A 22,478-nucleotide genomic window follows, 5' to 3' on the forward strand; every position below is an offset into this window, starting at 1 on the left:
AAACTCTGAATTAATTAACAAACACAAAATAATTATTTAAATCAGCGAAATCACCAAAATAAAAACCCTCACAAAAATATATATATATATTTTAACGTTCCATGTCATAAATTCGGCTCGCTGATATTGAAAACATGTTTTATTGTTTAAAGAGGCTCCGTGTGGTTTGAGAGAAGAAATCCAAACTCAGAATTTTAATATTTACAATATTAATGAGGTAATAAAACCATTTATTTCCTGTAAGTGAATAAACGAGCTGCTCTCAGAGGAAAACAAGGTCCCAGAACACTGTGTGAAGCTAGAAAGGTGGCAGGGTCCGCCACATATAAACACAGTAAAACAGTATAAAGTGTGTTGTCCTTTAAGGTCAGTTTGTTTATTCAGTCATGAAATTGTTGTGTGAAAGTGGCAAAAACAAGATAAAAAAGAATAAAAGAATTCGCACAAGATTATCAAAAATGTCCTTTAAATTTTGTTGGACAACGAACAACTTAAAGGAACAGTTCACCTAAAAATATAAACTCAGCCATCATCTCCTCCTGATGATATAAAGTCAGGCTCAGCCATCATCTCCTCCTGATGATATAAAGTCAGGCTCAGTCATCATCTCCTCCTGATGATATAAAGTCAGGCTCAGCCATCATCTCCTCCTGATGATATAAAGTCAGGCTCAGCCATCATCTCCTCCTGATGATATAAAGTCAGGCTCAGCCATCATCTCCTCCTGATGATATAAAGTCAGGCTCAGCCATCATCTCCTCCTGATGATATAAAGTCAGGCTCAGCCATCATCTCCTCCTGATGATATAAAGTCAGGCTCAGCCATCATCTCCTCCTGATGATATAAAGTCAGGCTCAGCCATCATCTCCTCCTGATGATATAAAGTCAGGCTCAGCCATCATCTCCTCCTGATGATATAAAGTCAGGCTCAGTCATCATCTCCTCCTGATGATATAAAGTCAGGCTCAGCCATCATCTCCTCCTGATGATATAAAGTCAGGCTCAGCCATCATCTCCTCCTGATGATATAAAGTCAGGCTCAGTCATCATCTCCTCCTGATGATATAAAGTCAGGCTCAGCCATCATCTCCTGATGATATAAAGTCAGGCTCAGCCATCATCTCCTCCTGATGATATAAAGTCAGGCTCAGTCATCATCTCCTCCTGATGATATAAAGTCAGGCTCAGTCATCATCTCCTCCTGATGATATAAAGTCAGGCTCAGCCATCATCTCCTCCTGATGATATAAAGTCAGGCTCAGTCATCATCTCCTCCTGATGATATAAAGTCAGGCTCAGCCATCATCTCCTCCTGATGATATAAAGTCAGGCTCAGCCATCATCTCCTCCTGATGATATAAAGTCAGGCTCAGCCATCATCTCCTCCTGATGATATAAAGTCAGGCTCAGTCATCATCTCCTCCTGATGATATAAAGTCAGGCTCAGTCATCATCTCCTCCTGATGATATAAAGTCAGGCTCAGCCATCATCTCCTCCTGATGATATAAAGTCAGGCTCAGCCATCGTCTCCTCCTGATGATATAAAGTCAGGCTCAGCCATCATCTCCTCCTGATGATATAAAGTCAGGCTCAGCCATCATCTCCTCCTGATGATATAAAGTCAGGCTCAGTCATCATCTCCTCCTGATGATATAAAGTCAGGCTCAGCCATCATCTCCTCCTGATGATATAAAGTCAGGCTCAGTCATCATCTCCTCCTGATGATATAAAGTCAGGCTCAGCCATCATCTCCTCCTGATGATATAAAGTCAGGCTCAGCCATCATCTCCTCCTGATGATATAAAGTCAGGCTCAGTCATCATCTCCTCCTGATGATATAAAGTCAGGCTCAGTCATCATCTCCTCCTGATGATATAAAGTCAGGCTCAGCCATCATCTCCTCCTGATGATATAAAGTCAGGCTCAGCCATCATCTCCTCCTGATGATATAAAGTCAGGCTCAGCCATCGTCTCCTCCTGATGATATAAAGTCAGGCTCAGCCATCATCTCCTCCTGATGATATAAAGTCAGGCTCAGCCATCATCTCCTCCTGATGATATAAAGTCAGGCTCAGCCATCATCTCCTCCTGATGATATAAAGTCAGGCTCAGCCATCATCTCCTCCTGATGATATAAAGTCAGGCTCAGCCATCATCTCCTCCTGATGATATAAAGTCAGGCTCAGTCATCATCTCCTCCTGATGATATAAAGTCAGGCTCAGCCATCATCTCCTCCTGATGATATAAAGTCAGGCTCAGTCATCATCTCCTGCAGGAGAGAAGAGATCACAACCTGATCTGAGGAGATGAAACTGAAGATGCTCAGTCGAGCTCGTTCACTCACTTCAGACACTTTTAGCTCAGCAGCTACAGTAAATATCATCTTCTCAGATCAGCTTGTATATTATATATAATCTAATGTACTTACACATGAAAAGAAAATGATTAAATAACATCAACATGTTAAGTATATTAATCATCACATAATAACAACAAATAGTTCATGTTAATAGTTCATATTAATGTATTTAAAGTCGCTGTTTGTACTTCAGTAGATTTACTTAGTTACATCCCATCATTGACTGTGCAGGCACTGGAGTGGCATTAATCTCATGTAACTCACCAAGAGACGGCGATTAAATGTGTTTCTCAAAATGTCAGAACTTTAAGTTTAGAGACGGAGTCAGGAGGTTGTTAGCCTAGCTTAGCATAAAGACTGGCAGCAGGGGGAAACTGCTAGCCTGCCTCTGTCAAAGTTAAAATAAAACACCTGCCAACACCTCCAAAGATCACTAATTACCAAAATGTAGTGGAGTGGAGGTATAAAGTAGCAGAACATGGAAATACTCAAGTAAAATAGAAAATACTTCAAAATTGTACTTGAGTAAATGTACTTAGTTACATCCGATCATTGACTGTACAGACATGAGAGGCATTAATCTCAAAATAAATGTGTTTCTCAAAATGTCAGAACTTTTGCTTTAAGTTCAGTTGCAGGCTGGAGGTTGTTAGCTTAGCTTAGCATTAAGACTGGACGGAGGGTGAATTTTTCAAAATAAAGCTCGCTGATAAACGGTTCACAAAATCAGATTACACATTATGACTTTTAGACTGAAATTAATGTTGTGAAACATCACAGTTTGGTTTTACGAGGAAAAGATCATGTTTTTGTTAAAATAACTACACAACGTTTATTTAAGTGACATTATTTACTTTAAATTCAGTTTATTTATAATGAACATTTCTGTGAATGTACCAGAATCAACCAACAGGCTGGTTTTCATCTGTCGTCCTCCAGCCAGGTGTCAAGTGGGCCACATAAAATCAATCAACGCGACACGACCACGGCTGACCGGCCGGTCCGTTTCACCCCGTGGTGTTCAGGTCCAATCCTCTCTCTGTTTTAGCTCTGTGTTTGGTCTCCACCAGCTGCTGAAGGAAACATCTGTCTGTTTACCTGAGCAGGTCGTGTACAGTGAGTTCATCAGAGCAGAGCAAACACTGAGACCGACCCAGACAGGAAGTGGACCGCAAAACCAGAACCAGGAGCTAAAAGAGGCTAATAAGAGTTTGTTTGTCGCAGCTTTAACTCCACAGTGTCACACACACACACACACACACACACACACACACACACACACACACACACACACACACACACACACACACACACACACGCTGAGCTCTGGTTAATGATTGGTTCTCTATGACTTTGTTCTACAAACTGACTTCCTGTGTGTGTGAGTGTGTGTGTGTGTGTGTGTGTGTGTGTGTGTGTGTGTGAGTGTGTTATGGGAGTAAGACAGAGACTCTTTCTGTTTATATATTATAGATAGAGGGCGTGTGTGTGTGTAGGGGGGGCAGGTAAAGGTGAGATATGAAGATGGTTATCACACTATCACACACACACACACACACACACACACACACACACACACACACACACACACACACACACATTGCACTGAAGCAATGATGCAACTGTTGACAGTGTGAAGCAATCAGTCTAAAACCAACAGAGGAGTCCGTCTCAGTTCATCTGAATTTACACTCGAGTAAAAGTAAAGATATCGTGTTAAAATATTACTTCAGTAAAAGTGAGTCACCCATATGAGTACTTGAGTAAAACTATTAAAGTATCTGATATTAAATGTACTTATGTCCCAAAAGTACAACTAGAAGTAAATTAAATGTATTCTTTTGTATATATTTATACATTAAACACTATGGGTCAATATTCAAAAATACACCACTTTAGCTCTGATGCAGAATGTAATCTGTAAAGTAACTAGTAACTAAAGTTATCAAATAAACGTAGTGGAGTCAAAACTACAATAAGTGCCTCCTAAATGTGGTGAAGAATAAAGTAGCAGAGATTTGAAATACTCAAATTAAGTACAAATACCTCAAAATTGTACTTGAGTAAATGTACTTAGTTACATCCCATCATTGACTGTACAGACATGAGAGTGGCATTTATCTCATGTGACTCAGCAGAAGACAGAAAATAACTGTGTTTCTCAAAATGTCAGAATTTTTGCTTTGAGTCAGGAGGTTGTTAGCCTAGCTTAGCATAAAGACTGGAAGCAGGGGGAAACTGCTAGCCTGGCTCTGTCTGAAGTACAAAAATATGCCTACCAACACTTCTAAAACTCACCAATTATCATGTTGTCCTCCTCTAGTGTGTTTAACATGTAGCCTTTATTTCACATTTCAAATTTAAAAATGTAAAAAACACAAATAATGAAGATTTACCTTAAAATAGAGCTCACCAGCTGTCAGATAACCTTCACGCAGAACTTTATTTATTCCTGTAGGTCAATTTCATGTGCCCGCTCACCAGCTGGGTCAACAAATACACACAAAATATACAAAATATACAATATATATATACCGTTAATCACAAAGTGATAAGAAATCAAGTGAAAAAATAACACACAAGCTGCTCCTTGAATCTCTTCTGACTCACATTATTATTCTTCGTCCTGGTTTCACACCAGTTTGAATGTTTCTGATGCTTCTTTGTGTGTTTGTTTCTCTGTTGATCCATTCTCAGACCGACTCTGACCTCTAGTGGCCGATCAGTTGTACTGCAGGCAGATAAACAGGAAGCTGTGATTCAGAAAAGATAATTATGATATTAAGGTCATTAAACTAACCAACTAACTGGCCTGATGCGGAGGTTTGAGGCGGTGTGAGGAGGTTCATATAGAGCTGGAGAGACACAGTACAACACACTGCCACCTTTAATCATTTTGTTTTTATTCTACAGTTTTATTTTCACAGTTTCCACACTGACCCTGAGGCATGAGGGGTCAGTGAATCCTTAATTCATCATGTGATCATGTTTGATATAATAAATGACCAAAAACACAAGTAAGAGCAGATAAAGTCACATTAATGAAGGAGCATTGTGGATACTAGGATGTGATTTTCTTCTGTTAAAGTACGAAGCTGAACCCAAAGTCTCTAAACTCTGTCAAACCTCGGTCACGTGTCTCGGACCATGATGCACTGCTGCTGCCGTCATGTGGACATCCAACAACAAGCTGAGGACTTTAGAGCTGAGAATGCTTTATTTTCCAGGTAAGTAACTTCCTGGAAAGATTTATGCAATCTGGTATTAATTTATGGGGAATATAACAATTTACTTTACAGGAAAGTTCATTATTATTAGTTGATTTACTGATGTGTATTTTTTATTGGACACTTTTTCTCCAATAGCAATTAATTGGAAATTTAATTAACTGAACTTTTTCTATTTTTTCTAACATTAGTTGAAAAGTATAGTATAGTAAGAATAGTTATTTATAAATAAAAGACCAGAAAAATAAATAAACGAAAAAAGTATTTTTCAAGATGAAAAATTCAAGTATTTAGAGATTTGTTCGTGACCTTTGACCCCTGCTGATCTTATCTGTAATCAAAATTTGTATTCTGTGTTCTTTGAATTATAATAAAAGATTGATTAAATGTGAAATAAGCTGCATAAACAGGAAGAAGTAAACAGAATAACACAAGTGTATTTCTAATATAAGGACCAGAAAATGTCCAACATAATGAATAAGTGAATGTGCATCACACACAACGTCCTCCACTGTGATTACTCCACAGTGTTGCATCACATGAAGAGTGATGATCATTTGTGGGGTTGTTCTGTTGTGACTGAAGCCTGCAGCAGCTCTGAAGCCTCCTGCAGCAGCTCTGAAGCCTCCTGCAGCAGCTCTGAAGCCTCCTGCAGCTCTGAAGCCTCCTGCAGCAGCTCTGAAGCCTCCAGCAGCTCTGAGCTGACAGGCAGCAGCTCTGAAGCCTCCTGCAGCAGCTCTGAGCTGACAGGCAGCAGCTCTGAGCTGACAGGCAGCAGCTCTGAAGCAGCTCTGAAGCCTCCAGCAGCAGCTCTGAAGCCTGCAGCAGCTCTGAAGCCTCCAGCAGCAGCTCTGAAGCAGCTCTGAAGCCTCCAGCAGCAGCTCTGAAGCCTCCAGCAGCTCTGAAGCAGCTCTGAAGCCTCCTCCAGCAGCAGCTCTGAAGCCTGCAGCAGCAGCTCTGAAGCCTCCTGCAGCAGCTCTGAGCTGACAGGCAGCAGCTCTGAAGCCTCCTGCAGCAGCTCCGAGCTGACAGGCAGCAGCTCTGAAGCCTCCTGCAGCAGCTCTGAAGCAGCTCTGAAGCCTCCTGCAGCAGCTCTGAAGCCTGCAGCAGCAGCTCTGAAGCCTCCTGCAGCAGCTCTGAAGCCTCCTGCAGCAGCTCTGAAGCCTCCAGCAGCTCTGAAGCCTCCTGCAGCAGCTCTGAAGCCTGCAGCAGCTCTGAGCTGTCAGGCAGCAGCTCTGAAGCCTCCAGCAGCTCTGAAGCCTCCTGCAGCAGCTCTGAAGCCTGCAGCAGCTCTGAAGCCTCCTGCAGCAGCTCTGAGCTGACAGGCAGCAGCTCTGAAGCCTCCCGCAGCAGCTCTGAGTTGACAGGCAGCAGCTCTGAAGCCTCCCGCAGCAGCTCTGAGCTGACAGGCAGCAGCTCTGAAGCCTCCTGCAGCAGCTCTGAAGCAGCTCTGAAGCCTCCAGCAGCAGCTCTGAGCTGACAGGCAGCAGCTCTGAAGCCTCCCGCAGCAGCTCTGAGTTGACAGGCAGCAGCTCTGAAGCCTCCCGCAGCAGCTCTGAGCTGACAGGCAGCAGCTCTGAAGCCTCCCGCAGCAGCTCTGAGCTGACAGGCAGCAGCTCTGAAGCCTCCCGCAGCAGCTCTGAGTTGACAGGCAGCAGCTCTGAAGCCTCCTGCAGCAGCTCTGAAGCAGCTCTGAAGCCTCCAGCAGCAGCTCTGAGCTGACAGGCAGCAGCTCTGAAGCCTCCTGCAGCAGCTCTGAAGCAGCTCTGAAGCCTCCTGCAGCAGCTCTGAAGCAGCTCTGAAGCCTCCTGCAGCAGCTCTGAGCTGACAGGCAGCAGCTCTGAAGCAGCTCTGAAGCCTCCTGCAGCAGCTCTGAAGCAGCTCTGAAGCCTCCTGCAGCAGCTCTGAGCTGACAGGCAGCAGCTCTGAAGCAGCTCTGAAGCCTCCAGCAGCAGCTCTGAAGCCTCCTGCAGCAGCTCTGAGCTGACAGGCAGCAGCTCTGAAGCCTCCTGCAGCAGCTCTGAGCTGACAGGCAGCAGCTCTGAAGCCTCCTGCAGCAGCTCTGAGCTGACAGGCAGCAGCTCTGAAGCCTCCTGCAGCAGCTCTGAAGCAGCTCTGAAGCCTCCTGCAGCAGCTCTGAAGCAGCTCTGAAGCCTCCTGCAGCAGCTCTGAGCTGACAGGCAGCAGCTCTGAAGCAGCTCTGAAGCCTCCAGCAGCAGCTCTGAAGCCTCCTGCAGCTCTGAGCTGACAGGCAGCAGCTCTGAAGCCTCCTGCAGCAGCTCTGAAGCAGCTCTGAAGCCTCCAGCAGCTCTGAGCTGACAGGCAGCCCACTATTTCATCATGTGACGCTGCAGAGAGCAGGGAGCAGCGCAGAGCTCTCACTCTGCTGCGGCTTCTGAGCACCACCTCCAAGGCTGGTCGATGACTCTGAGTCCGGGCAACAGATAACTAACCAGAAGAGTCCCGTGTCGCTCTTTAGCTTTATAGAAACCAGATTAAACACATCATGCTGAGGGGAAACACTGTGTTGAGGACGGATGCAAGCAACGTGTTAAAAAGGAGTGGGATGTCTGCGCGTTGTACTCAAACGAGCTGAGTGATGCGTCTTTCAGAACATAGACGATCTTCGCCGGAGCTAGCCGGCTAACAGCTAGCTCAGAGAGACGCCATTAGTTGGGTGAAAAGCAGCGTTCGCATCAGGCTGAAAGGGGAAGTAGCTCCCTGTTTAGACCCGTTTCCCTCACACCTGCTGGTAGATATCGATCAAAGTCAGGTTCGCTTATGCTGTCGACGTGTTCTGGTTCTGATTTTAGCTGTTTTTCCAAAGTCGGAAGCTGATGTGAGCTACGCAGGACTTCAGTTCCGACGGGGTTAGCATTAGCAGCATTAGCAGCGCTAGCTTGACACGGCTTGTTTTGATAAACCCGAGGACTTCTCCAACACTCTGCCGGCCATGGCGGCGGGGGGGACGGGCAGCAAAACCTACTCGTTCAAGGTGGTGCTGCTGGGGGAAGGCTGCGTGGGGAAGACGTCGCTGGTGCTGCGATACTGCGAAAACAAATTCAACGACAAACACATCACAACTCTACAGGTAAGACACCCAGGAAGCGGCTGCTAGCGCGGGTTAGCCGAGCTAGCTAGCGGGCTAAGTGACAGGTAATGAAGCTGTTTGTGAATCAGAGGTGGAGGTGGAGGTGGAGGTGGAGGTGTCGTGTCGGGGTGGGGGGTGTTTGTGTTGCTGTCACTTGTGTGTGGACGCGTGTTTCGCGGCCCGGGTCGTCCCGGGAGAGCGGGGCTGTTGCGAAACAGAGCGGCTGTTGTGGCTGAAACCGGAGCGGCGCGTCTCGCCGGGATTATCCGGGGTGACGGAGCCGAGCCGAGACACGAATACCTGCCGAGAAACACACCTGTTAGCAGCTGTAACCAGGCTCGGATCAGAGAGGGAGTCTGTCACACACACACTGATAATAATCAATGATCGTCTCATCAATAATTAAAACGGTCCTCGGCCTAAATTCAGACACAAACCCAGTGACAGTCACAGCAGCTCTGCTGCAGTGATGGATGCTGCTGCCATCATAATGTGATTCATACAGTAACTAAGTACATTTCCTGTTATGTTGACACATTTATTTTTCTCGCTGCAGATTTATTGGCTAATATAATTGTTTTGCAATGATCCCTTAAAGGTGCAATATGTAGGAATGACCACGTCAGATTCCTCCTCCAGAGTAAACATTACCTGCTGCTAGCGGGTCCACAGGTTTGTTAAATGTGTGTCAACCTGCTAGAAATCGACTTTTGACCCCACTCCCACTTCCCGCCGGCGAGACAGCCGTCAGATTTCTATCTGAAGCGTTACGTTGTGCATCACTGACGTCATGTTTCACGTCATGAGTTTGCTGGAAACGGGGAACAACACCAGGAAACCCGTGTCGACTACAGAGTCAACTGACCCGGGTGTACACGTTCCCATTACACACAAAAACCTGATCTTTGCGGGTGTAAGTGGGATTTTTGACCAGTGGAAAAGGGGTATCAGTCAGACCGAGCCCCCAGGAAGAGCTCAGCTTTACGTCATCACATGACGCACTGCGGCACAAAACACATTTTCCCGTAAGCTGACGTTGTGAAAGAAGCGTCTGTAAAACGGAGGATACACTTTTTTAAGCGTCACAACCTCCGAGAAATGACTCGTTCCACTGTCATAACTGGAGCCATTCGGTCCAGTGAAGTGTGGAAAGTCTAGAAGAGGCGCACGATTAAACTATTTTATCTCTACTTAAGATCGTTGGGCACCAAACTGGACGTTAGTCAGCTCAGTCACAGAAGTCTCCAGTGCGACGGCGCTGTGAGCGTCACGGCTCAGACGATCAGGGTGATTTCAGACCCGGGAAGTCGCTGATGTACCTGATAAACAAGTATTTGCAATTTTTAACGAGATGCTTTCTGATGTATGTACTGATCTCTGATTGTCGTGATACAGATTTTAATCCATTAAATTCCTATCAGCGAGTAATCATTAGGCGTTAACATCCCCAGGTTTTAATTGTGTTTTGTTAGCTGTGACCCTGAACTGACCTCAGACAGGACGGGAGCGTAAAACCAGCTTTAAGAACGAAATCATTGTTTTAAAAGTACTAAATTTCATCACTTCTCTGATGAACCACAGATGTAAACTGACAGAATAATTACCAAATAAAAGTTGAGTTTCATTTCCTCGTCTGAAACAGGTGCTCACTTTCTGTTTCTCTCTCTGAGCTTCGTTAAAACAACACCTTCTGCTTTCAGCTCCTCGTGTGTCGTATGTTAGGAGGATTATCTGCTTTAGACTGAAGATCTTTAGGTTTTAGACTGCTGACCTGACAAAACAAGACAGTTGAAGACATAATTAAATATTATGTGACATTTTACAGACTATACAGTTGAAAAAATAGTATTTTCACAGCTTAATCAGTAATAATTCAAATAAAAGGAAATGATTTGTGAGTTGCAGCTCTGTTTGCAGGTATGTCTGCAAACAGAGCTGACACACCTGCAAATGCCAACAACACCAACGAGGGTGGAGCCCTCATTGGCGTCGTTATAATGATTTATATTCCTGATTAAAAACACCAGTTCACCCACATCGAGCCTCGGCGGGGAGGAGGGCGATGAACCAGTAAAGGGAAACTGCTGGTTTTCTACTGCATGTGTGTGAGCGAGCTGTTGAAGTCTGATAAATGTGATGTGATGTCACTCGAGTCAGCGTCTGTTCAAGACGACAAGTTTGAAAATGAAAACAGTCTGTTGGAGTAGCTGCTCCTCATCTCTGCCGAAGGCTACGTTAGCTCCTACTAGCATAACACAGCTGATCGATTGTCTTTTCAGAATTGAGAGAGTGACACCCCTCGTATTAACATCGGTCCAATGTGAAGTGAAAAACTTAAAACTTCCTCTTGAGGATCCCTAAATCCTCCAAATACAGGCATGTACATCTTCCACAAAGGGAATCGTAGATAAAAATGGCTGCCGTACAGTCAAAAACTTTTAGAGTTTTAGAAAAATATCTTGAAAATCCTCAAATCTGGCCACAAGGTCCACTTAGAGGCAGTTCTGGAGCTTTTAGTTTTATCAGCCTTCCAGGATCTTCCAACAAAAGAGAGAAATATTGAAAACTGAAGAATAGAAAGTTCAGTTTTTCAAATCTGTCTGGAGTGAGCCCTCTTCACAAACAAATCAATAAAGGATCTCTGGGAAAGAAAATAAACCAACATCTCTTCTTTTTGTCCTCGTGCACACAGGATAAGCGTCAGGCTAATGCTAAGCTAGCTGTGTCGTCTTTAAAGTGTTGTTTTGTTTCTTTCCCTCGGATTCATGCGAGTTAGCGAGTGGAGATAAATACTGGGAAAATTTGTGCTTTTGTTGTCGATGATTGAAATTTAAAACGTATTTTACTAAATTTTCTAAACCAGAACCATGACAACCCCAGAAAACAAAGATTTTGATGCATCAGGATGAATAAATGGTTTTATAATCACATCGTCGCTCTCTGAAGATTCCCACCCGGGTTTTGTTTCTGTGGACGATGATCTCTTCCAGAAACGTCGTGTGCGGATGGAAAACTTTCTAAATGCAGACCGAGCTTTCACATCATCCTATCATTGTGTCCTCGGAGGCCTCGGAGCAGATAAATGCTTTTATGGTCTGTGTGTGTTTTGCATATCACATTTCGGGCCGGCTGCAGGCGGCAGCTCTGACTCTGTTCTGGTTGTTTATCAGGTTACAGAAACCTCAGCGACTGTAGAAAGAAAAGAAAATGCAGGAAGTATGATGCAGCATTTCCATGTGAGCGGCCAGAGATGGAGCATCAGTAATGAGTTACAGCCGCTCTGACAGCGTGTCCGGACAGCGCCGAGCTTCAGTGGGTTGTGTAAGCTGGAGTTGCGTTCAGACACCTCGCTGTGTGTCGTTGCGTCACCGGCAGAGCTCTTGCGTAGTCGCAGCTTCTTGTGTCGAAGCTCGAGCCTGAAGCCAAACGTCTGCTCGTCCTTTATGTTCAGTGTGTTTTCAGGATAAAGTGGCTGCAGACAGAAACACTGACATGTTTTTATGAGCTGCTGTAGTTGTAGCTGGATAATAAACTGATATGAGGCGTCCTGATAAAAGTGTTACATCACTGACACGTTTTCATTATCTCAAAATGTCACGCTCAGTCAATAATAAAGATTTTGTGGCAACAAGAAAATACTTGAACTGAAATAAACCCCACAAACGTTTTCAGATTAGAGCAGCGCTGATTCATCGACTAGTTGTCAACTATAATCCAAGTTATTTTTAGAAGTAATAAAAGTCAAACGACTGCTTTCAGCTTGTTAAATGTGAATATTTTCTGGTTTCTTTTATTTTCTTATCGATCTCTTAAATTTGCCTTCCTTATTTCTCGTCTTGTCTTTGCCGTCGTGTCTAAAATAAATGTATAAAATGCCCCTTCAGAATCGTGAAGAAGAAAAATATGTGCTGATATCTTGTCAAATTGGCTGTTTTTATTTAATTGACGAAGGTTTATTGCAGATTAACACCTTCATCAAAGTGAAATATCAAGAAAAAACTTACTCAGCTGTTGTATCGAAAGGCATTATGGGAAATGTAGGCGGTCACCACGTGTTAGGTGCGGACGGTAAATGATTGATAGATGAAGTTGTGTAATGACTGAAGTTTCATTCATGGTCTGAGCTGTGTGTGTGTAGGACGCTGGAAACAGAGAGGATGATGGGAGGAGGAGCAGGAGGGTGAATAACGCATCACATGGTCTTAAACACTCCTCAGCCACATATCTTCAAGGCTCACACATATTTTACTCGTACTCACATGTGACCTACAGCCCAGAGGTGCATGATGGGATGGATGCAGTGATGGTGTCTGCACAAGATAAATTAGTATTTTGTCGCTGGTTGAAGTGAACAGACGCAGAGTTTCTCCACGGCTGTCAGGACAAGTGAGCGTTAAAGATGAGAAGATGAAGGAGAAACTGTGGAGAAACAGTCATCCGCCAGCCGTCACAAGACTCTTCAGAGTGGAACATATTTATCCTGTAGGATTTACAGACGTTATTTCACATTATCCAGCCAGCCACTGAACTAGTCTCCACAACATCACCAGACTCCCTTAACAAATGTGGTGACTTTAAGAGTTGTTGAGTTAAAACAAACTTTATAACGTTGTGAAACTCTGTCTCTGACTAATTCTGACTTATTTGTTCCTTCTTGTAAATTCAGCAAACGTTCTTCATGAACTTCTTTCTGTCTTTGAGTAGAAACATGGAGTCTGTTTGTCCTGCTGATGTTTATTTGCATGTAGGAAATGAGGAAATGTTAATACGAGCTCTGAATTCCTCCCACAGAGTCATTAATTCTCGCTGTGACTCGGCCAAGAGAGACTTCATGTTGGATCTTGACCAATCACATCCTGCCAACTTCTGACCGTGTAATCTCATTTCATCTCGTTATCGATCGGTTTGTCCTGTTTATTCCCAAATAACTTCACTCAGGCGATGGTAATGACCAACATCTTTAAAGATGTAAGACCTGACAGCTGATGGACTTTTAGGGTTTAAGCAGTTTTGTGATTTTGCATCTGAGTGTTTCCACATGAAGTTTGGAGCTAAGTTACCTTTTGTTCTGGTTTAATATCGAGGTTATGTTGCTGATCATGAGCTGTAGAAATATGTTGGTTTGTGCCCAAAATCCTTTCATATTTTTCATCGCTGATTAATTTATAATTAAAATAATATTCATCCACTAAATAAACACTTTTTAGCCACATCTTTTGATTTTAATGTTTGTAAATTTGAGTCCATTTGGAAGCAAATTTTGAAAAGGTTTGACTTTCGTAACTTGTGATCTTTATTTTTAATATTTTACAGTAATAATCTTTATTTATTCAGCGCTTTATAAAGAGTTTCACTTGGTTGAAAAGGGATTAAATCATTTTCTGATGCAATGAGACAAATAAAATCAGACAATTTTATAAAAAATAATAGAAACTTGAATAAGAAAGCTGCAAGATGAAAACAGGTTTATAATAAAACAGATGTTGGAAAGCGTTAATGAGAAGCTTAGCGCAGCAACAGACAAAACAAAAGATGGATTAACCAGATAATTTCTATAAGTCAAATAAGCTCAGCTGTGGTTTGGAGCAGCACTGCGTCGACCTTATTTAAAGGTTCAACACACTCAGTCAGCTGACGAACCTCACACACTTTCACACACTCATCTGTCTCTCAGATTCCCACAGATTATTAATAAATCTGCTCACGTCCTCACTGATGAATCTGAATCTCTCTCTGTTGACGTTGAATCTTAAAGTTGACCCTGAACTTCACTTTCCCACCGAGCGGTCCGATTTAAAAAAAAAAAGAAAAACTCGACCTTTTACCCAGACGGACTTCGACCTTTTGAGTTTCCTATCAGAGCTGCGTTCAACAAACCGCCGACTGGAAACTCTCACAGCTTAAAATGAAACTGACGTGAAGTTTAAAAAGTCCCTGAATCTCACATTTCTAGTTTAGTTTCAACATTTTTCCTTTTTTTTAGATCAGCTTTTGTTAAATAAATACCACTTCTCTTCCTTTTCACTCTGATATCTAAACTGTTTATCAGAAAATATAAATATATTCTGATATCTGCTTCCTCTCTATATCTTTCTTTGCTAATCTCTTTTGAACCAGACTCCTGCTGACTTTCTTTACTGGAAGTCAGGAAGATATCATCATGAAAAGCATCTTAGAAGAAGATCCGTCTCTTACAGACGTGTTTAACTGCTGCATAAAACTGTCCTCTCTGCAGTATGAGGACAAATATTTTTAAAATTGGTGCTAAATGTCGAGAGAAAAAGGAGCTGTGTTATTCCTCGTTTCTTCAAAAGATAGAAAACCTACAACGACCAGGATGCACTGCGACGTGGCGCCGCTGAGTCCTTTTTTAAATCAGGAAACATTAAAGAAGCTCGCTGGCAACAAACAATATGATATAACATCTAATCAGCACAGTTAAATAGTCCTACAATTAAAATGTTAATTAAGTTTTGGCATCAAAGTAAGAAAGTGCTAATTATGCGAACAGTGATCAAATGTTTTCTCCTCCTCAGTCCGTCAGTCGACTCAGACTAATCCACTTATTATAATAATATAATGAGGTTATCTTGATCTAGAAATGTAAAAATAAACACCAAAAACAACATTATAGTAGCATTTTTGAAAAATGTGGATTAGCATCAGAGCTGCGACTGATATCAAACATTCTGCTGATTAGTTTCACAATTAATCTGTAAAAAATGCAGGAAATTGAAGTGAAAAATGGTCATCGCAGTTTCCCAGAGCCCAGTGTGACGTCTTCAGACTCTTCAGTTCAGCCAACAAACCTCAAACACACATTCAAGAAGCAGGAACCAGAACACGTTTCGGCTCTTACGACATCTGAGTCACTCAGGCGTCGTTTCTCTCTCCAGAGATTAGAAGTGAGTGCAGCAGTATGTTAATCTGTCTAATAACGGTGAAGAGGTCAAAGGTCACGTGTTGATAAAGATAATCATGTGAGGAGGCAGAGGAGGGAGGCGAGGTGGAGGAAACCACAATCAGCTAACACGGTCATGCTAATGCTACGCACAAATGTTAGTTTAAGGTGTTAGCATGTTTAGCTACCTAGCGCTAAAACAAATGCACAGCTGAGGCTGGTGTGACTGTCAGAGGATGACTGAAGGTTTATCCTCTGAGGAACATGAATATGTGGACTTCATCTCAGTCCATCCAGTCGTTGTGAGGGTGGAACGGTTCACGACATCCACGGTTCGGTTCGTATCAGCACGAGATATACAGTCTAATAATCCACCATTTACAGTGTTTATAGAAACAGTTGTTCTCAGCGACACGTCGTGAAGAAATGAGAGAATGAGGCAGGTTGACTTCAGACACGTCATTGTGACGATCGTAGATTTAAACTAGGTGAGATTTTGACACAGCAAGAAGAGGCAAAGGGTGCAGAAAAGGTTTACGACTGTTGCCTTTAACAAGTTATAGCTAAGAACATGAACACTGCTTCATTGTCGAATCTTGATTTAAAGAATAGGTTTTCATGTCACTAAAATACAGTTAGTGCCACCTACAGGACCTTCTGTGCCCCCCAGTGTTTGTTATGACCTTTGCCCTGTCTGACGAGTCGCTGTTTGAACGCTGGAGGAGGAGAAGTTGCTCTTTCCGACCCGACTCTCCTCCGTGTGCTGTCAGCTGACACGCTGGGCTGATGTCTCCGTAGATGAGGTGTTGCCACCAGCATTAGTGACACATGTTACACAGTGGTTGCACACAGTCGCTGTTTTATTCACCACTTCATCACCGAAGTCATCATAGGTCGCACTAACACGGCAGACCGACACGACGCTGCCGGCACATCCTCTAACTCTGGGCTGCCTTTGTTTTTGCTGGTTGCCATTTACACAACTGACCTGCTGCACTCGACAGATGTCTCGTTATCATACGTGTTAAAACAGCTCTGAACTGAGAGTGTTTGAGGCAACATGTCAGCTGATATCAGATCAATAAAAGCTCGTGTCAGAGTATAAAACAAAACACAAACTCTGTCAGAAGTAAACTAGGTTTGACTTGGATTCTCTTTGAGACACCTGAGTCTCAAGTTTAGACGACAAGCTCCTCTGTCCTGATTAGTAAAGTGATTTAAAGCTGATAATGATTATTGATCGTTGTGTCGTCGTCTTCTTCCTCTGCAGGCGTCCTTTCTCACAAAGAAGCTCAACATCACAGGAAAGAGAGTTAATCTGGCCATATGGGTAAGAACTGATCTGTGTTCACACCTCCAACACAAACTACACTGAGACAATGTTAACTTAGTGTGTGTGTGTGTGTGTGTGTGTGTGTGTGTGTGTGTGTGTGTGTGTGTGTGTGTGTGTGTGTGTGTGTGTGTGTGTGTGTGTGTGTGTGCAGGACACAGCAGGTCAGGAGCGTTTTCATGCGTTAGGTCCCATCTACTACAGAGACTCCAATGGAGCCATACTAGTGTACGACATCACAGACGAAGACTCCTTTCAGAAGGTAACGGCTCATTTCTTCTGGACGTTTCTCTTTTCTCCAGCAAGTTACATTAAAATTACGTTGTTCTACTATTTCACAAAACTACAGGATGGTAACACATACTTTTGCAGTACTTTTGCAGTACTTTTGCAGTACTTTTTGTGCATTGACTGAAATCCGTCCGTAGAATCGAGCAGTGAGATCGGTCAGCTATTGAATGTTTGCTGAGTCAGATTCAGTGTTTAATTATTCTTCCTCTTCTTTTATTGTTTACAAATCAGAACCTTGTAAACAAGAAAACCCAATTTCTCTGCAGGAATAATATAATAATAAATATTCTTTAGACTGAACTGAATTAGTAGTTTTTGTAGTGAGTTTGGCGATTTGGAAACAATTAACAAATAAACGTCGAACACTTTGTAGAGCTGAATAATTTCATTTGTTGATGGATCGTAGCAAATATATGAATAATAAATATATATTCTGGTTTTCTGAGTCTGTGATATAGTTTGTTTCTTCTTTTAACTTCTTTCTTCATGTCTTTTCTTCTTCACTTCATCTTATTTCATCGCAAACTCAAATCCTACGAGTATATTTGTCTGATTTCTAATCAGAATATCTCAAAACACTCAACATAAAACACAATAACTGAGAACTTAGATGTTTTTACGCATTACAAACACCTTGTCTTCATTATGTTTGCTTATTTTTGAGGTGACAGTTTTCCAGCGCTCTCCTTTTATTCCCTTCTTCTTCTCCTTCTTCTTCTTCTTCTCCTCCAGTATTCAGTCTCATCCTTCTCTTTTCAGCCTTGTTGTAACACAGTGTGTGTTTGTGTGGTTGCAGGTGAAGAACTGGGTGAAAGAGTTGAGGAAAATGTTGGGGAACGAGATTTGTTTATGTATAGTAGGTAAGTTCTCCGACCTCCTGCACAACATTTACTTCACATGTCCTGAAAATAATTTAAAAACCTCCAGATCAGTAGGAGACACCTTGTGTCAAACTTTTGATTTAAAGATTCATATTTATTGAATTGTTTCCTTTTCAGTGATGTGAACAGAGCAGATGATTGATGGTTGATGATTTAATGAATTTATATGGAGGTAATTGAACTTGTTTGTAGAAAGACCGCATCAGACACAAGTTACCGTTCAGACTGTTTTTATGTCTGTAGGAGACCTTTTTAATATCAGAAGTCTTATTGTAGACGATTGTAAGAAGACATTCAAACACAAAACAACACGAGAGGCTGTGAGACGTGAAACAGGATCCAGAAGGTCCAGTCCGAGGCGCCGATGAATGAGTTTAAAGGTTTATCAGATGCTGGAACAGCTGAGGACGGGTTTGTTTTCACGTTGCCATGTTTGCACCGGCTCTGTTGCGTGTGTGGCATCATGGGGGAATTTTCTCTGTGTTTTAGTGTTTAACTGGATTATGTTGTTGTTGTTCTGGCCCGGTTCAGCTACAATTATAGAATCTGCTGTTTGATAATGCAATTTTGGTGTTTTTATAAGGCGGTCAGTCACATGAGGACGTCTCTCTAAGTGATTTTAGGACAGTGAAGTTTGAGACTCAACTCTGACCCGAGGATTCGTTGATGAAGCAGAACTCACATCATTACTTCTTCAATACAGACCGGCAGGAAATTAATTAACAATTAATATTAAGCAGATAATTGTGAAGGAAATCCTCCAAGACACTCAGAACAGATAGTATTGTAACTTTGTTTAAAGTGTATATTTGTAGTTTTGATTAAAGTAATGTTTGTAGTTTTTAATACATTTATTCTGTAGGTTTGAATAAGTGTATTTTTTTTTTAAGGACCATTTCTGTTCAAAGGGTGAACTTGACAACGATCGTGCAGAAACGAATAAAACATGAATGGTGTTTGGTCTGATGAGCAGCAGAGTGACTGACACATAATACAAGACGATTCAATCTGTCCCGTCTTTTCTCTTCAGGTAATAAAATAGATTTGGACAAAGACAGACACGTTTCAGTGGAGGAGGCTGAGAGGTGAGAGACACACACACTCATGTTGTCCAAACCGGACGATGACGACACAGTTTGTTTCCTGGTGTTCATCTGAGCGCGCTCAGTACTCGTCTTCTTCTTCTTCTCTGTTTCTGTGTAGTTATGCGGAGTCGGTGGGAGCCAAACACTACCACACATCAGCCAAGTTAAATAAAGGCATCGAGGAGCTCTTCCTGGACCTCTGTAAAAGTAAGACCTGACCCTGAATGCACCTCAGACCTTTACTGTGTCACTTTTACTTCAGTGTGTCTGTAGTTTTGACGACAGTGTGTCTGTAGTTGTGACGACAGTGTGTCTGTAGTTGTGACAACAGTGTGTCAGTAGTTGTGACGACAGTGTGTCTGTAGTTGTGACGACAGTGTGTCTGTAGTTGTGACGACAGTGTGTCTGTAGTTCTGACGACTGTGTGTCTGTAGTTCTGACGACAGTGTGTCTGTAGTTTTGACGACTGTGTGTCTGTAGTTCTGACGACTGTGTGTCTGTAGTTCTGACGACAGTGTGTCTGTAGTTTTGACGACTGTGTGTCTGTAGTTGTGACGACAGTGTGTCTGTAGTTGTGACGACAGTGTGTCTGTAGTTGTGACGACAGTGTGTCTGTAGTTGTGACGACAGTGTGTCTGTAGTTGTGACGACAGTGTGTCTGTAGTTGTGTAACCTCGTCCTCTGCTCTCAGGGATGATGGAGACGGCTCAGGCTGAGGAGAGGTTGAAGGGCAACGGAGCCAGCCAATCAGCATCGAGTAGGCGGGGCGTACAGATTGTTGACGACGAACCACAGGCCACGCCCGCCGGGGGATGCTGCTCTTCTGGCTAACACACACACACACACACACTTTAACACACACACACACTCTCTCTCTCTCTGTCATACATGCTTGCAGACATGATATCCACTCTGTTGTTCTCTCGGGTGTTCGGCTCTAAAATCCTAAAATAATCCGAGTTTTTTCTGGGGTTTTTGTTTTTGCTGTCTCGGCTGCTAAGGAGCATGGGAAATAATATTTAAAATGTTTTAATCATTGTTCCCGCCAAAATAAAAGTAACTTATTGTTAAAATGAGTGTGCTTTCAGCCATTTAAATTTGACAAAAATCACCTGTTCAGCACTTTGATGAATAAAACTTCTGGTGTCTTCAGCAGTGAATAAAACTACAAAAAACTACAAACGCCTCCAAACACAGCTGGTTTTATTTAATACTAAACAACATTCATAAGAGAGTTTTAGGACACAAAATGGCGGCGCAGACTTCAGCACAGATATATTTTGTTTTTGGTTTTTTGGGGTTAAAACAAACACACACACACACACACACACACACACACACACACACACACTGTACAAACCTCCATTAATCATTATATGAAGTACATAAACATGTTTCCAAACCCAGAGGAGCAGCAGGAGGACAGTCTGTGATGAAACAGCGCCACCTGCTGGAGGGAAGTCAAACTGCAGGAAAACCACAAAACGTTAAAGGACAAGTTCAGATAGTTTTTTTTTTGCAACTTGTGATTATTTTCTCGATTAATTGATGAACAGTTTGGTCTTTAAAATGTCAGAAATTGGTGAAAAATATCAGTCAGTGTTTCTACAAATGTCTTGTTTTGTCCACAACTCAAAAACATTCAGTTTGCTGTCACAGAGGAAAGAAACCAGAAAATATTCACATTTAACGAGCTGGAAACAAGAAGGTGTCGATGTCTCGCAGTAGCTTCAGTTCTTATTGATCCAAAATCTAAAGAAGTTAATGATTAGAAATAACAAAACTAAACAAAGCAGAGCAGCAGATCTGCAACATCAAGATTCATCTTCTGTCCGCCGGCTCATCGATGAATCCATTTCTCTCCACGTGAGCCACAACAATGATTATATTCAGTTATTTTATTTTAATTTTGTTTATAAATGTCAGAAAATCGTGAAAAACAGCCAAAACTGACGTCTTTCACACTTAAAGACCCTGAAAAGCAGGAAATGTTTAATATAAACAAAACGTAATCATCAGATTTTTGGTTCATAAATTAAACAACACGTTAATATTTGATGTTAATTTGACAGAAATATTCAGCAGAATCAGTCACATTTAATATTTCTACTGAATCAGTTTGTTGTTTAATCAATAAAATGTCACAATGTCAAGAAAATATTTACAAAAGAGTTGAATACGATATTAAAATGTGTTGGTTTGTCTTTGAAATCCCCCAAAATGTGATTAACAAACTTACAAAACAGAGACAAAGATCAAAAGTGACTTCTTTTAACAGTTTGAAATAGTTTAGAGAGAAAAAGGAAACAGAATCAATTAATCATTAAAACATTTATCATAAAAGATTCTGACTCATTTTCTGTTGACTACTGAGTTTGTCTGTAAATTAAACATTACTTTTATTCTTAAATTTGATTTGATTTTAACAAACGTGTCACTTTGTTAGCGAGAGAAATTAATCTGATCAAAATGTTTGTTTCAGTTTGACAGAATTATAATAATTTAATCTTTTCTATTGAATCAGTTAGTTTATTCAATAAAATGTCAGAAAACGTTGACAAAGAGTCGAAGACGATGTGTAAAAGTTTGTTGGTTTGTCCTCGAAACGCCCAAATATTTGATTTACAACCTTATTAAACAGAGAAAAGCAGCGAACGTTCACATTTCAGGACATTTTTGCCTGAAAACGGACTTAAAAAAACGTAAATATTCGCCAGTTTATTTTCTTTTTTGTGCAGCTGCTCCTTCATCCTCCTCCACACACACACACACACACACACACACACATAAATAATACTGTGCATGTTTGATTTCTGTAAAAGGCTTTGTTTGTTTTTCTTTGAAGAGAAATGGTGAATAAAAAAACTGAACAGCGATTATTTAATAAGTTATAATATCCACGTGGCGGTGATGGGATCTGTACATGAACAAACGTTTTCTCTGTACTCTGACTGTGTACTTTTACTGTTGTTTTCCACCGGGCCTGTCGCTCCATTAAACTCTCTGCTTACTGAAAAAAGAAACTACAGTGACATTGTACAAAAAAAAGAAGAAAAAAAAAAGAAATAAACCTACAGGATGTTTTATCTGCCTTTGAGGAATAATCGATGCACATAGAAGAAGAAAACCTAAACGCTGTCCTGTTTATCCTGGAAGGAAAAAAAAAGAAAAAAAAAAAAGAAGTGGTTTAAAAGGAAAAAAATCAGCGCACTTTTCTGGAAATGTAATTTTTTAAACTGCTAGTGTCAAAGTGTTTTTTGTAAAGATAATAGAACAATTATAACGATTTACACAACGCATGGAGGTGTTG

At 41.9% G+C, this 22,478-nt stretch overlaps 1 protein-coding gene across 1 annotated transcript; it reads left to right on the top strand.

The window, feature by feature from the left end:
• Positions 1-8,199: 8,199 nt before the first annotated feature.
• Positions 8,200-22,467, top strand: rab21 (RAB21, member RAS oncogene family). The gene is made up of 7 exons (XM_073480555.1): positions 8,200-8,680; positions 16,852-16,911; positions 17,066-17,173; positions 17,999-18,062; positions 19,114-19,168; positions 19,287-19,375; positions 19,860-22,467. The coding sequence occupies exons 1-7, from the start codon at positions 8,543-8,545 to the stop codon at positions 19,997-19,999; spliced, it is 654 nt and encodes a 217-aa protein (XP_073336656.1). The 5' UTR covers positions 8,200-8,542; the 3' UTR covers positions 20,000-22,467.
• Positions 22,468-22,478: the final 11 nt, after the last annotated feature.

The sequence above is a fragment of the Pagrus major genome, chromosome 14 (genome assembly GCF_040436345.1).
Source record: "Pagrus major chromosome 14, Pma_NU_1.0".
NCBI classification, from domain to species: domain Eukaryota; kingdom Metazoa; phylum Chordata; class Actinopteri; order Spariformes; family Sparidae; genus Pagrus; species Pagrus major.

Coding starts and splice junctions, on each gene's coding strand:
- rab21 (XM_073480555.1), top strand. CDS start 8,543: ATGGCGGCGGGGGGGACGGGCAGCAAAACCTACTCGTTCAAGGTGGTG. Junction 8,681..16,851: donor AACACATCACAACTCTACAG/GTAAGACACCCA, acceptor CTTCCTCTGCAG/GCGTCCTTTCTCACAAAGAA. Junction 18,063..19,113: donor GATTTGTTTATGTATAGTAG/GTAAGTTCTCCG, acceptor TTTTCTCTTCAG/GTAATAAAATAGATTTGGAC.